The following is a 15,005-nucleotide window of genomic DNA, read 5'->3' as shown; positions in this document are numbered from 1 at the left end:
GGCAGGCGGCCCTGTGTTTTTACGATGAGTGTCTTGCTGCCCTCCTGAAGGAGGTGGCAGCACGTAGAGAGATCCTTGTGCCCAGGGACAGAAGGGGGTGAGCCCTGGCTGCTTGGAATAAGTGTCTTGCGGCTCCAGGGTCACAAATCGGCTGAGCCCTGCGAGGTATACCTCAGGTGGGGTTAGCCAGGCTGCAATGGCAATGCAGGTACAGGGTGGACTAATCAATGCTCCTCTGTCTTTTCAGGAGAAGAAATCCCATAACAATGCAGAGGGGTTGCGGACTGGCGGACGACCGCTCTGCCTTCTAATCCTAAGTAGATATGAGCAGGCGGCCCTGGAGCCGGAGAGGTGCCATGCGCCTAGGTCAACCGGCCGCGGTGCGGTTGGGGTGCCACAGGGAGATAAGAGTGCAGTGCACTGAGGTCAGAACGTCTGTGAGAGCAACCATTCCACTGTTGCCTCTATATTGATGTGAGCCTCGAACATGGAATCCCCATTGATAATGGAAAGACGAGGGCACCCTTGTCCACGTGCCAGGCATGCACAGAAACAGTGTAATGACTTCAGCTAGTTCATGTCCTTGTTCTTCTTTTCAGGCTCATCAGCAGCCCATTAGGGTGAGGAGCCTGAAGGCCGACCGCTGACCCCAGAGGACAGCAACCGTGGAAACGCACCTGCGTCACACCCTCTCAACCAAGCAGGCACCAGCGCAGATACCAGCACCTCAGTGGGTATTAGATCTTGGTGCACAGCGGTGAGGGCACTTCACACTCGCTTGAGGTGCAGGTGGAGACAGAGTGCCCAGGGCGCCCCCAGCCGGAGGACTGCTGGGGACCAGGAATATGCTCAGTCAGTGGCTGATGATGTGTCTCTGGAGTCGTCCCTGAGGCAGCAGATGCTGGAAATCCAGCAGGGTGTGCGGGAGGATCTGGTGGAGATACATGAGGGAATGCATGCCATGGTCTCCATTGCGGAGGAGTCCTTGCGGAGCATGACCAATGCAGTGACCTTCATGGCTGAGCGCACTGCCCCCTCCATGGAGAGAAAGTGGCAACTCTCATGGAGATGCTTCTCCAGGAGCTGAATCAGGGGTTCCTGGGGGTGTGATCGGACCTGCAAGCCCTCGCACCGGCAATGACCTCAGGTGGTCACCGTCAGTGTGGGAGTTGGATTGGGCACCCAGTATCCCAGCTAAGTGCCCATCCATCAGTGGTGAGCAGGGAGGTCCAAAGCGACCTGACAGCGCACGAGCCGCCCGTCATCTGTGGGCTCCTTTCGGGGTGCTCCAGATGACAGCAGCAGCTCCTCCTCTCTGCTGGTGACCGTGGCATCTGATGAGGCTGCAGCAACTGGGGAGATGCCAGCCGTGGCACTGGCCACTCCCTCCCGGGCGGAACCAGCACAGGCTCCATGGGCCAGAGGACGACCGCCAAGGTCATCAAGGCCAACAGAGTGAGCAGGCTGTCTCCAATGCCGGTGCCATCAAGGTGGGGGTGCACCTAGACGTAGCACCCGCAAGTGAAAACTTAAAGCACCTTAAGCATAACATGGGCTTATTACTGGTGATATTTTTTCCCCTGGTTTTACGTTAAATATTATTTGGTGAGATGGATAACACCTTTCAATTTAATTTGTATTATGTATGCCAGGCACCACAGCATTAAATGTGTTTCTGTTCAACAAGCCTCCAGGTGCTTCATTAGTTCTGCAGGGGCAGGGTAACCCATGATTTTATGAATGATTTGTTTCTCATTGAACTTTATTGAAATGGCACGTGTTGCATGTTGTTCACCAAGCAAATGTTCCTGTCAGGTATCGAGTATGGAGCTTGCAGCCCTGGCATGTGGTGGTGATTCTTATTTGGTAGGCTAGCTGAAGGAGCATTGGATCAAAGCCTCTCGGGTGTCCCTGCCTCCGTGGAGGTTGCCCAGGTCAGTGCCTATCCCCTCAGCGTTCTCCTGAACGTGCTCGTACTCACTACTGGACTCATCATCTATTGCCAGAGCGGCTGCGTCAACATCATCTTCCTCCATTGTGTCCCCCCATTTCCGGCGCCAGATTGTGGAGAGCGCAGCGTGCAACCGCTATCAATGACACAGGAGCTGGGGGGTATTGCAATGCGCCTCCTGAATGGCCCAGGCATCGGAAGCGCATCTTGAGAAGACCTAAGGCTCTCTCTACCACCACCCTTGGAGGCATGGCTCCTATTGTACTGCTGCTCGGCCTCTGTACTTGGATGGCGGAGAGGCATCGTGAGACACCTTTTGAGGGGATAGCCCTCGTCACCCAGCAGCTATCCATCCAGCCAGGCTGGAGCACTGAAGAGCCACAGCACCTGGGAGTGTCTCAGGGTGCAAGTGTCATGGGAGCTACCTGGGTATCTTACACAGACTTGCAGAATCTCCATCCTATGGTCACACACTATCTGCACGTTCAGGAAGTGGAGCCTCTTCCAGTTGACGAAGGCACCGGGCTCACCCGCTGGTACCTTGATGGCCACATATGCAGTCGGTTTTACCCTGGATGCGGGGGAACCTAGCAATCGCTGCAGAGCCTCTGGCTCGCTCTGCCTGGCTGGCCTCATCCATACAGTAGTGAATGAAAGTCAATGCACGCCTGAACAGAGCATCTGTCACCAGCTTGACAAGTGTGGACAGCTGATTGAGAGACTCCACAAAGATCACCCACTGACCCCTGGAAAGAGCCGGAGGCATAGAAGTTGAGAGCCACTGTGACCTTCAGAGCCACTGGCATAGGGTGTCCACCCACACAGTCGGAGCTGATCTTAGGGCTGATCATCTGACAGGTGGAGGTCACTGTCTCCCTTGAGAGGAGTAGCCTCCTTCAGCATTGCACCTCTGGCAGCAGGATAGTGGCATTTTCTGCAGACCCTTCTGCCTTGCATTTCCTGTTGGCCCTGCGCGCCTTGTGCCTGCGCCTCTCCTCCCACAGGTCACTCCCCTGGCGGCCAAAAAGGGACACCTGGCCTCCTCCCCCTGCTGGCCGCCTCTTCCTTTTCAGAGGACGTGCCTCCAGCGGAGACCACAATCCCCATTCCCAGGATAAGGAAAGGCTGTCTGATACCTGGAAGGCCCCAAGTGGTATGACTCCTCTGGAGTCCTGAACTGAAGCCTCTTATTTCTGTCAAAGCAGCTCTGAAGCGAAATGAAGTTGTCTTGCAAACACAAGCAAGCAGCAGCAACTTATAAGCTAAAGTACAAACAACTCGCATTAGTAAGCCCACTCACCCCTCTTATCCTGCCCATGGATGAGGTTTTTGAAAATGTGGCCTACCCGCCTGCCCATTGCACCCATGCGATGCCCTGAAAATTGCACTGGCTATGTAAAATCACAGACAGTTGGTGCCTCAAGGGCCTTAACTGGCCTGTTAATTAATGGCGGGCGTGCCTCCATTTCCATTGCGTGCCCACCCAGCGAAATATCGCAACGGTGCGCAGCGACGTCCAACGTCATCGCGCATCGTTTTACGTTACGGCGTGTCAGGTGCACGCCCGCACACCGATGGTAAAATCCTAGCCCAGAAGTTAGCTGCAGGTAGTGAGAACCAATATGAGGGAAAAACCAACTTGACCTCATCCTCACCAACCTACCTTTCACAGATATACATGATGGTATTAGTAGGAGTGATCAAGCCCCACCTTCATACTGAGGGCACCCTCCATTGTGTTTTGTGGAACTACCACTATACTAATTTAAATAGATTCAGAACTGACCAATGATCTCAAAATTGGGCATCTAAGAGGCACTGTGGGCCATCAACAGCAACAGAACTACATTCCACCACAATCTATAACCTCATGGCCTGGCTGTAGAGGAGCATGCCCAAGAAGCAGTACCTAAAATTGAGGGGCCAAGCTGTTGAAAGCACAACACAGGACTACATGCATGCTAAACAGTAGAAGCAGCATGCTATAGACAGAGCTAAGCAATCCTACAACCAACAGATCAGATCAAAGCTCTGTAATTCTGTCATCGTCATGAATGATAGTGGGCAGTTAAACAGCAAACAGGAGGAGCAGGCTGCATAAACATTCCCACCCTCAATGCTGGTGCAGCCCTGCAGGTGAGGGGAAAAAGGCAAGGCTGAAACATTTGCAACTATTTTCAGCCAGTGGTACTGAGTGAATGATCCATCTTGGCATTCTGCTGAGGCTGCCACCATTACAGAAGCCAGTCTTCAGCCAATTCGATTCATCCTTATTGTAGTGCTGAAAGTCCAGAATCAGTCGAGCCTCTAACCAAGCCATTTAAATACAGTTACAAGGCTGGCATCTACCTGACAAAGTAGAAAATTACCCAGGTCCACACAAAGCAGGGTAAATACAATCCAGACAATTACTGTGCCATCAGCCTGCCTTCAATAATCATGGGTTGTTGATAGTGCAATCAAAAGATACTTATTTAACAAGAACCTGCTCACCAATGCTCAGTTTGAATTCTATCAGGGCCAATGAGCTCCAGACTGCATTATAGCCTTGGACATGTTAGAAAATAGAGATAGTTTAAGTTAGTTATATTTGTATTTGTAGGTGTTAGGAATGAGTTTTAGCTTCAAAGTTTAAGTTTGATTTGTATTTCGGTATTTGTATATTAAGAAAGGTCAAATTAAGTTTTAGTTTAAAAGGTGCTTGCATTTCTAATGGGGGTTTTATGACTGTTGCAGCTAAGTTAAACAAACAAGAGCAGAGAAACTGGGCTATTGCCCAGAAACAGGGGCCCAGAGAGGCAAGTCCCTCCCACAGACACACACAAGAAACTAGAAATAACAGTTTGATTTGAAAGCTGTTTGAGTTCAGTTGGTTTTGAAAGTAGCTGCCAGGACAGACTGGAGTAAAGGGGCAGATAGCCAGTCTCAGGCCTAAGAAAATACCCCAAAATCCAGAGGGTATGGAACAGGAGAAAGTCTCAAGCAGACCTTCTAGTCAAAGGAAAGACGGGAATTTGGAAAAGGTCCTTTTAAGTGAAGGGCAGAGAAAGGGTCCAAACTTCAAGGTTAAAGAGATAAAGACTTGAGAAGCCAGAAGTTCCAAAGAGACGGCTGAAGGCCTGTAACTCTTTGCTACGGGCATGTGAAGCAGTGGTGTACTGTTAATAGCTGAGTCGGTGCGAGAGAGTGTGTGGAAGGAAGCTTGAATGCATGTGGTGACCCAGAGGAGAGGAACATCAGGAGGAATGTTTGAAACCCTAGAGGTGAACCCTTACGGAAGGCGTCTGAGAGAAAGTGTCAGTTTGGGAGAAGATTCCAAGGTGAGTTCTTGGAGATTGGAAATCCTTGTGTAAAGGATGGAGTTCAGTGAGACTGGTTGGCTCACGGTATAACAAGCGTTTGGGGGGGGTGGAGTTGAGGAGAGTTCCATAGCATCTGTCTGGGGTGGCATCTGTCACTTAGTTTCAGAGTGTGGTGTGCCTGACCACAGGGTGCCAATTGGTTTACATGGACTGCAAACTTACTGTAAACATTAAAGTATAAGACAAACACTCCTTTCAGGTGAAGCAGTGCTTCACTTGCACCTCCTTCAATTTGGTCTACTGCATTCACTGCTCCCAATGTGGTCTCATCCACATTGGAGACACCAAACACAGACTGGGTGACCGCTTTGTGGAACACCTTCGGCCTGTCCGCAAGCATGAGCCAGACCTTCCTGTCGCTTGCCATTTCAACACCTCATCCTGCTCTCATGCCCACATGTCTGTCCTTGGCCTGCTGCAATGTTCCAGTGATGCCCAACGCAAACTGGAGGAACAGCACCTCATCTTCCGACTAGGCACTTTATAGCCTTCCAGACTTAACATTGAGTTCAACAACTTCAGACCATGAACTCTCTTCCATCCTCACCCCCTTTTTAAATATTCATCTTCATTTTTTCATTTCTATTTTTTCATTTTTATCCACTTATTTTTATTTAGTTTCATTCATTGTTTTATCCCCACCTTTTATCCTATTTTCAATCTTTTTTCCCCCACCACAAGGGCCATCTGTCACTTGTTCATGTTGTTCTTTCCAAAGTGCTTACCCTTGTCCTGCTATTATCACATTCTGCTTTCTGGCCTTAATGCCACCTACAGCACCTCCTTTAGCCAGCACCACTATCATTAACACTCCCTTTGTCCATGACATCTCTGGCAATCTCTCCTTTGCCTCCACCTATCGCTGGCCTTCTATCCAGCTTCACCCGCTCCACCCACACACACCCCCCACCCCAAACAGTATAAATTTCATCACATTTTACTCCTCTTTAGCTGTGAAGAAGTCATACGGACTCGAAACGTTAATTCTTTTTTTTCTCTCCACAGATGCTAATTGACCTGCTGAATTTTTCCAACACTTTGTTTTTGTTTCAGAAAGTATAAGACAGCTTTTGTAACTTGTGTCATCTTTACAAATCTGTATATAACTGTAAATATATAGTTGTGGGTGAAACAGTATTGCAACATAGTTCATCTTGTTTAATACATGTTTTATTCTTTTGTTATAAGTTCATCGACTAACTTCTGTGACTGTTCGGTAGCTACTCTCCACATATCTAAACAAACAATTAAAAAAGTTATGATCAATCAAGCTGGGTTCCACCCTGGGATCAGGCTTGTCCAGTGGCAGCATCAGCTGGGATCATAACAGACAAATGAACTGAATTTCAGAGGTGAGGCGAAAGTGACTGCCCTTGATATCAAGGCAGTATTTGACCAAGCGTGGCATCAAAGAACCCTAATAAAATTGAAATCAATGGTAATAAGGTGGAAGAGTTTCCATTGGCTGGTATAACTAGCACAGAGGAAGGTGGTTGTGGTGGTTGGTGGCTAATCAATCATCTCAGCCCCAGAACACCACTGCAGTAATTCCTCAAGACAGTGTCCAAGGCCCAGTCATCTTCAGCAGTGACATTCCCTCCAAGGGTCAAAAGAGGGATGTTTGCTGATGATTGCACAGTATTAGTTGCATTTGCAACTCCTCAGAAGCAATCTGTGCCTGCATGCAACAAGACCTGGACAGCATTCAGGCTTGGGTTAGTAAGTGGTAACATTAATGCCATGCAAGTGTGCCAGGCAGTGACCATCTTTCCAACAAGAGAGAGTCTAACCGCCTTCCCTTGATGTTCAATGGCATTATCGTTGTTGAATCCCCCACTTTCAGTATCCTGGCGTCACCATTGACCAGAAACTTAACTGGATCAGCCACATAAATACTGCGGCTATAAGAGCAGGTCAGAGGTTGGGTATTCTGCAGCGAGCAACTCACCTCTTGACTTCCCAAATTCCATTCGCCATCTACAAGGTACAAGTCAGAGATGTGATGGAATACTTGCCACTTGTCTGGATGAGTGGAGCTCCAATAACACTTGAGAAGCTCGATGCAATCCAGGACAAAAACAACCTGCTTGATTGGTGCCCTATCCACTTCCTTAAATGTTCATTCCCTCTGTCACTGCAGCATGGCTACAATGTATATCATTACAATTGTGCAAATGCACTACAGTAATTCGCCAAGGCTTTTTCAGCACCCCCACGTACTCTACCACCCAGAAGGAAAAGGACATTTCTATTCATCCAACAGCCATCAGTATACTTTTCCAATGTTTTGAACTTGACAGCTCATTGTGAAAAGCTCACTCCTCTGTCTGATCTTCCGAATTTTTGTGTGCACATGAGATTACACTGCTTTGTGAATCATATTGTAACAGACATGAGTGACCTACAAAGGCTACCAAACAAATACCACAATTTGTTGCCCCTGTGAGAGATTTTGTGTACAATTCATAAACACTTTTGCTGGCACAACAGTGTAGCACTTCGTGTTTTAACAGGTTGTAAACTAGAACAACATTGATGAAAAAGTAAAATGTAATTTCAACATTCTACCACTTTCAACATAAATTGCTTCCACAAAGAGGTTGGCAAAGTAAGATAATAAGGAAGTGTATTTATTTCCACTAATTTAAGCAAATTGATAGATCATAGGCCAGAATTTTTAGCACGGCGACTGGGAGCATGTCCAACCCAACTGAACATGAAATGACGCGCAATGACGTCAGCTGAGCGTGCTGACATCAATGCGCAGTCGCACAATAGTTTGGTTGGCAAACTTGCCGGATCCAGCAGCGTGCCTTCTGATAATTAAAAGACCTATTAAGGCCATTAAGTTATCAATTGACGTTAATTTTTCACTGCCCGTTCGACCTAACAGTTGGCGGGCAGGCGAAAAGGCTAAGCGGCCTTTGCATTTTTTGGAAACCTCATCTACGGGTGGGATGAGGTTTCCAAAAGCAAATACAAATAAAATAAAAACTTTTTTAAAATTAAAAACATGTCACTGCTCATGTGACTCTGTCGCATGAGGGGACATGTTTTATTACATTTTTCTGCTCTTTATTATTTTAAAAAATATCTCTTCATCTTCCTGAGGCAGCTCCGTGCCTCAGAGATTATTCAGCGCTCTCTCGCATACATGCCTGAAGTTTGCGCTAGGCCTGCTCGCCCTCCTCCCCCCACCCGCACAGGCAGTGCTTAGCACTGCCGCTTGTATTCCACGCTAGGCGGGCCTTATGGCCCGCCAGCTTGAAATCACGGTGCGCTGTCGATCAGAGTCAGCGGTCAGCTTCCCAACCGCCCGCGTCCGCCGGTCCCTCACACCAAGGGCAAAATCCTGCCCATAATGTTTTCTTTTGTATACACGAGCCAAATTTTCTGCTAACAAAAATAGCCCAAAGTCTTGGATGTTAAATGATGGAAACCTAGACTCATTTAAAACTTTGGGATGTAAGGTTAAATAGATGTCATGAGCTTTTGGTCTGAGGATAACTGAAAAGGAAAAGTGGCCTTGTGACTTAGCCACTAAACAAAGTAATGACACTTGAAGATTGACTATTAAAGATGAGGCTAAGTGGAGGGTGGATTAAACTGGACATCTAAAGTCTTAATAAATCTGACAACTATAGAGTTCTGCCTTTGAAAGCTCGCAGAGACTGAACTTGAGTAGGGGTTTGCTAAGCCTTTTCAGACTCTTTGGTTTTCATGTCAAGAAAATAACTTCTCTGAAACTTGAGAAAAGAGAATTTTTGCTTCAGATAAAGAAGAAGTCTTAAGATATCTTTAATGCCTGTCAAGAAATTCTTTAGCTTGTTAATACATGTAGCCTTTTGACAGAACAACCAACACATCCTAAAGTTCAGTGTGTTATGAGGAAAATTGTTGATTTAAACTTTTGTATCTAAATTTATTTTGAAGTAAAAATGTTGTGTGTTGCTCTCTGTTCTCAGGTGACGAGGGTGACAACTTCTATGTAATCGACCAGGGTGAAGTTGATGTAAGTGTTCAAAATGCTTTTAAATACTCTTAGTTTTATTGTGTATTTTAAGGTAAGGAAAAGAGATGTTGATGAATATATATGTATATAAATGCATTGGCACTTTATGCCATTGGTGAATGCCTGAAGGCAATATGGACCACCGCAGAGCTGACCTTCACTACACAAGCTGCACCTGTTGGGTCAGGATAATCCATTGATGGGCTCATGATTCAGTGCAAGGAAACAATTTAACATCTAATCACTTGCTGTAGCTCACATCAGTGTCTGCTGGAGCCACATAGTCCCTGAGGCCATTTGTTCCAGGTGCTTTATTTGCTTATTGAATTGTTTGAAATGAGGTCAGCTAGCATGAGATGGGGCTGGTCTTCTTGTATGTATGCTTTATAATAAAGTCATAGAATTGTAAGTCAATCTTATTTATTCTACAGCTAATTACTATAATCTTCAATAGTTAGTGTAATGTTCAAGTACTTTGTACACTTAATACATAGTAACTTTAGTAAAGAATTTTTATATAATTCTGCAATTATTAGACAAAAAAAGACCACTGTCCACCTAATTTACCACCTACCTTCCTGGTAATTGCATGATATTACAATGATGGAGCTGTTGACGAATCACAACAATCAGTCTCAGTAATTAGTCTACAACAGACCCAAGCATGAGGAAAGGAAAACCCCAGTGGCGGAGAGCTTTGGGAACCATAGGTTCGAGATCCAAGTTCCTCTCAAGCATACTATACTTGTCATAGCTCAAATTATATATCATAAAATATTTTCTTTGAAAATCTCTAATTTCTATGAATCAGTACTATCCACTTTTACTGTTTCCCTGGAGACCCTGTTCCATAGACTGACCACTCATTTACTGAAATAATTCTTTTGCAGATTTTGTTTTGAATTTACCCCCCTTCAAACAAATGCAGTGTCCTCTGCTTCTACTGTTCTGGACTAAGTGAAATGACTTTTCATGTTCTACATTATCTTGTCCTTTTTGAACCTTGAAAAGAGCAATCATATTCCCTTTCAACCATCTCTTCTAGTGAGAACACGCCCAATTTACATTATCGCTTCTCATAATCCAATCCCTCCATCCACTAGCCATCCTAGTTGCTCTCTCCTGTATCATTGCAATAGCTGCAATATTATTTTTGTACTGTGGTGACCAGAACTTTACACAGTATTATAATTGCAATTGCACTAATGATATACAAAGTGGCAGGATTACCTCAGTATTGCAACTCGTATTGATGTTTTGATATGTCCCAACATCTGATGTTCTTTCTGACTTCCACTGAACATTACTGCAATAACTTCAATTTGTTACCAATTAAGACCACATGATCCTTTTCATTTTTCATGCCCATCCATTCTGTCCACCATGGCACACCGTGGCTGCATTGTGTACTATTTATAAGATGCATTGCAAAAACTCACCAAGGCTTCTGCATTTAATCCAGCAGTGTAACCAATTCTTCCTTGATTTGATTATACTGTAAACAAGTTTAATACCTTGGCCATGAAATTTTGTGGGGACTCTCTTAGCCTCCTGTTGTAATTTCAGCAGTGGACTTGCGGAACCTTAAAAGAAATGGCTGTTGATGCACTTCTCTGGAGGGTGCCCTGGTCTCTTGTAGAAGTTAGGCCAGGAGACTGCCTTGCACTTATGCAGTTGTTTCCAAGTTATTCAAGTGCTGAATTTTTAATTGCTTTGAATTAAAATGCATTGATTAAGTGGTGGGATATCTTTAATTAGAGCTGGCTTGTAAATGTGCTATATAAATTGAATAAAAGTTTTGAGATTTGTCTTGAATGGATCTGAATTGGAATTGCTTTTAGTTAAAAATGTATACAATTACAACTCTACAAGGTCCTCACTTGCAAAGAATTGAAAGTTATAATGTAAATCTTTAGTTGCCAGGTCCAGATTTGATATTCATTGATCTTCCGTGTATGCGTTGTACTGCTTGATCAAAAATTTTACATCTTGACCTCTGTTCATTGGGGAATGAACTACAAAAACAGCATCACTGAATAGCGCATTTGACATTCGTGCTGAATAAATAAACGAAATAACTTGTTGTTGGGAAATGTTTAAATCTCATTTATTTCTGCAATTGTTTTAAATGTCTATGAAATGTAAGTCAATCGCATTTCAAAGTCAGGTGACTCCACAAATTTGATGATACTCAAAATGATTAGCTCTTCAAAAATTCACTTTAAATTAGATCACCTCTATTTTTGAGGCTTAAAAGAAGATTTTCTGTTTATTTCAATGGAGTAGATTTGCCTTGTTAAATGTAACATTTCACTTTTTTGGATAATTTTATCAGCAGCCTCTACCTCAGCTACAGCACAAGTTAAATTCAGAGTAAAACTTCCTCTTCACTGCCACAAAAATGTGCCTTAGGTGTAGCCTCAGAAAAATAACACAAGAAATAGGAACAGGAGTATATGACCCTTCGAGCCTGTTCCGCCATTCAATACAATTATGGCTGATCTTGGGCTTCAACTCTTCACCTGACCATTCCCCATATCCCTTGATTCCTTGAGACCAAACACCTGTCTATCCCAGTCTTAAGTGTATTCAATGATGAAGCATGTACAACCCCCTGGGGCAGAGAATTCCAAAGATTCACAACCCTTTGAGTGAAGTAATTTCCCCTCATCTCACTTCTAAATGATCAGCCCCTTATCCCAAGACTGTTTTAGATTTCCCCAAGCAGCAGAAACAATCTCTCAGCATCAGCCCGATCAAACTCGCCTCTTATTCTTCTAAACTCCAGAGAAAATAGACTCAATTTGCACAGCCTCTCATCACTCAACCCCCTCTTCCCAGGGACCAATTTAGTGAACTATCACTATACTGCCTCCAATGCAAGTATATCTTTTCTTAAATGTGGAGACCAAAACTGCACACAGTACTCCAGATGTGGTACCACTAAAACCCTGTAAAATTTGAGCATGACTTCTTTATATCTGTACTCCAATTCCCTTGCAATAAAGACCAACATGCCATTTGCCTTCCCAATTTCTTGCTGTGCTTTTAAAAAAAATTCAACTGTTCTATTCTTTCAACCAAAGTAAATAACTTCATACTTCCCTAAATTATAATCCATCTGCCATCTTGTTGCCTATTCACTTAACCTGTCTCTATTTCTTTGCAGCCTCCCTGTGTCCTTGTTATGACCCAGCAGTTGGTAAAGCTGAGTTATTTAAAAATGTCAGAGGGAAACTTTAAACAAAAATAAAGGTTATGACAGTTAAGTGGTATGTTTGAGATGCAACTCTAAATTCAGCAGTCTGACCACCAGTTCTAGAGAGGTTTTACATTAAACTGGATGAAACATTTTATTAATTTACACAAGTTAATATATACACATGGCTACAAATTACTACTATCATAACTTAACAAATTCCCAAACTAATCTCAAACTAATCTCCATAAAGGCAACAACAATCCATAGACTTAACCAGACACCAGGCAAAGCATTTTCACCTTACGAATTCAAAATGGGATTCTTTTCACTTTGGTTCCTGTGGAGACAGTTGTAGGCTTACAGCTGCTTTGATCTTACATTGCCTCTGCCCTGCACACACGAAAACTGCTATTGGTTATATCCAGCACATCTCATTGAATGTAAATTCTCATTGTATCACCAACCTCTTTGAACTCCACCTCTTCTAACAATAAAACCCCTTTCATAGTACCAATTTTATTAGTAATATAAACATTGCTTGGTCTCTGCTAGCTAGGTGCCAGATTTCACCCCATTTCTTGAATGTTCTATTCAAGAAAATGCACCTCTACTTCTCTGTTTACATCTCAAAACTAGTACACGTCAAAGCACTCAGCTGGCTTTAATCCAATTAAGACACACCCACAGACTAAACCTCTATTTTAAAAGAAAAACATTTTCCAATAATATATACATTATTAGCCTCATGACAGTCCTCCCCACAGCTTACCATTCCACCTAGCTTTATCTCATCAGCAAACTTAGGTACATTACTCTCTTAAACTGCCATTAATATAGATTGTAAATAGCTGAGACCCCAGCACTGACCCTTGTGGCACTCCACAATTCACTATCTGCCAACTTGAAAAAGTCCCATTTATGCCCACTCTCTGCTTCCTATCTATCAATCTGAATATCCTCTGTTGTACCAGTATAATATCAAAAATTTCCCACATCAGTCATTGAGTTAGTGCCAAACTGGAAATAGTTTTATGGTATTTGCACAAAGACAGAGACTGATCCAACTAATTTTGTGCAGACCGCTAAGGCCAGCAAGTAGGAGAATTATCTTCCATAAATTTAAGATGGAGTATAATGTGGGAAAATGTGATGTTGTCCACTTGGACAAGAGTAGAAAAAAAGCAGAATATGATTTAAATGGAGAGAGACTGCAGAATGCTGTGGTACAGAAGGATCTGGGTGTCCTTGTACATGACTCCAAAAAGTCAGTATGCAGGTACAGTAAGTGATTAGGTAGGCAAATGGAATGCTGGCATCTATTGCCAGGGTGACGGACTATAGAAGTAGGGAAGTCCTTCTACAACTGTACAGAGCATTGGTGAGATTGCACCTCAAGTACAGGAAGTCACAGCTTAACATCATTTCATTTTAGCGTTCTTTATTCTTTAGAGCCTGTTTTCCGATTTGTGCCGCCATTTTCAGTTTAACGTCGTCTGCACTCTGCCCCGAACCCCCCACGTGTTGCACTATGGGCCAGCCACCGCTATGTTTTGCTGCAGAGTCGCCGCCGTCACCAGAAACCAAGGTTATGGGGAGAGAATGAGGCCTGAGATCCAGGAGCAGGAGCGCAGGGAGGGACAGGAAGCTCCCAGCCAGCAATTGGATGAAATGCAAGTAATCCAGAGAATGCGGGGGAGCGCACATGTCCCCCCTGCAGATTGGCTGTTTAGCAGGAAGAGGTCCAGGCAACTTCAGACTGGGAGTTGGCCAGAGCATCAGGTTGTTGAGTCACTGCTCTGGGCTGAGTGGAGGTGAGGATGTGGGTGAGACAGAGTGGGAAAGGAGCTAGTGAGCCACAGACAGGGTGGGAAAGGAGAGACACAGGAAAGCAAGCAAAAAGTTCAGCTGAGTTTACAAAATACTGTGGATGAGACAGAAGCTGTGCTATTCGGGGCTTATTTGGGTGATTTAGTGTCATCTAATTTGAATTTATACAGCATTTGTCATATTTAGTGCTTTATTTTATTTTGCAGTTATTCCAGCTAAGAATGCATATGCTGCACATTTATGTTACAGCATTTCAACCTGTATGTGAGTTTTTCTGGGCAAGAAATGTCTGAAGGAACCTAACTCTGGCTTTGGCATTGATTCCTATGGGAACCCATGATTCATTTAAGTTGTTTCACTTAAAGTCATGATTTTCAGGAATACAACCACAACTTTAGGTGAGGTCTTACTGTATTGTGTACAGTTTTGATCACCTTCTTTAAGGAGGGAAACACTTGCATTGGAAGCAGTTCAGAGAAGGTTCACTGGGCTGCTTCCTGGAATGAGAGGTTTGTCTCATGAGGAGAGGCTGAGCAGGTTGGGCCTATACTCACTGGAGTTTAGAAAAATGAGAGAGGATTTAATTGAAACATATCAGATTCTGAATGGCCTTGACAGGGTAGATGCTGAGAAGATCTTCCCCACTCACAG

At 44.3% G+C, this 15,005-nt stretch overlaps 1 protein-coding gene across 1 annotated transcript in view; it reads left to right on the top strand.

The window, feature by feature from the left end:
* prkar1b (protein kinase, cAMP-dependent, regulatory, type I, beta) overlaps positions 1-15,005 on the top strand; it is a 215,645-nt gene that overhangs the window by 129,187 nt on the left and 71,453 nt on the right. Inside the window, exon 6 of the mRNA XM_078558889.1 lies at positions 9,279-9,325. Within this exon, the coding sequence (XP_078415015.1) occupies positions 9,279-9,325 (47 nt within the window). The remainder of the gene's footprint in view (positions 1-9,278; positions 9,326-15,005) is intronic.

Source organism: Cetorhinus maximus, chromosome 15 (genome assembly GCF_964194155.1).
Source record: "Cetorhinus maximus chromosome 15, sCetMax3.hap1.1, whole genome shotgun sequence".
NCBI lineage: Eukaryota > Metazoa > Chordata > Chondrichthyes > Lamniformes > Cetorhinidae > Cetorhinus > Cetorhinus maximus.
This window is presented reverse-complemented; position numbering and strand designations above follow the sequence as displayed.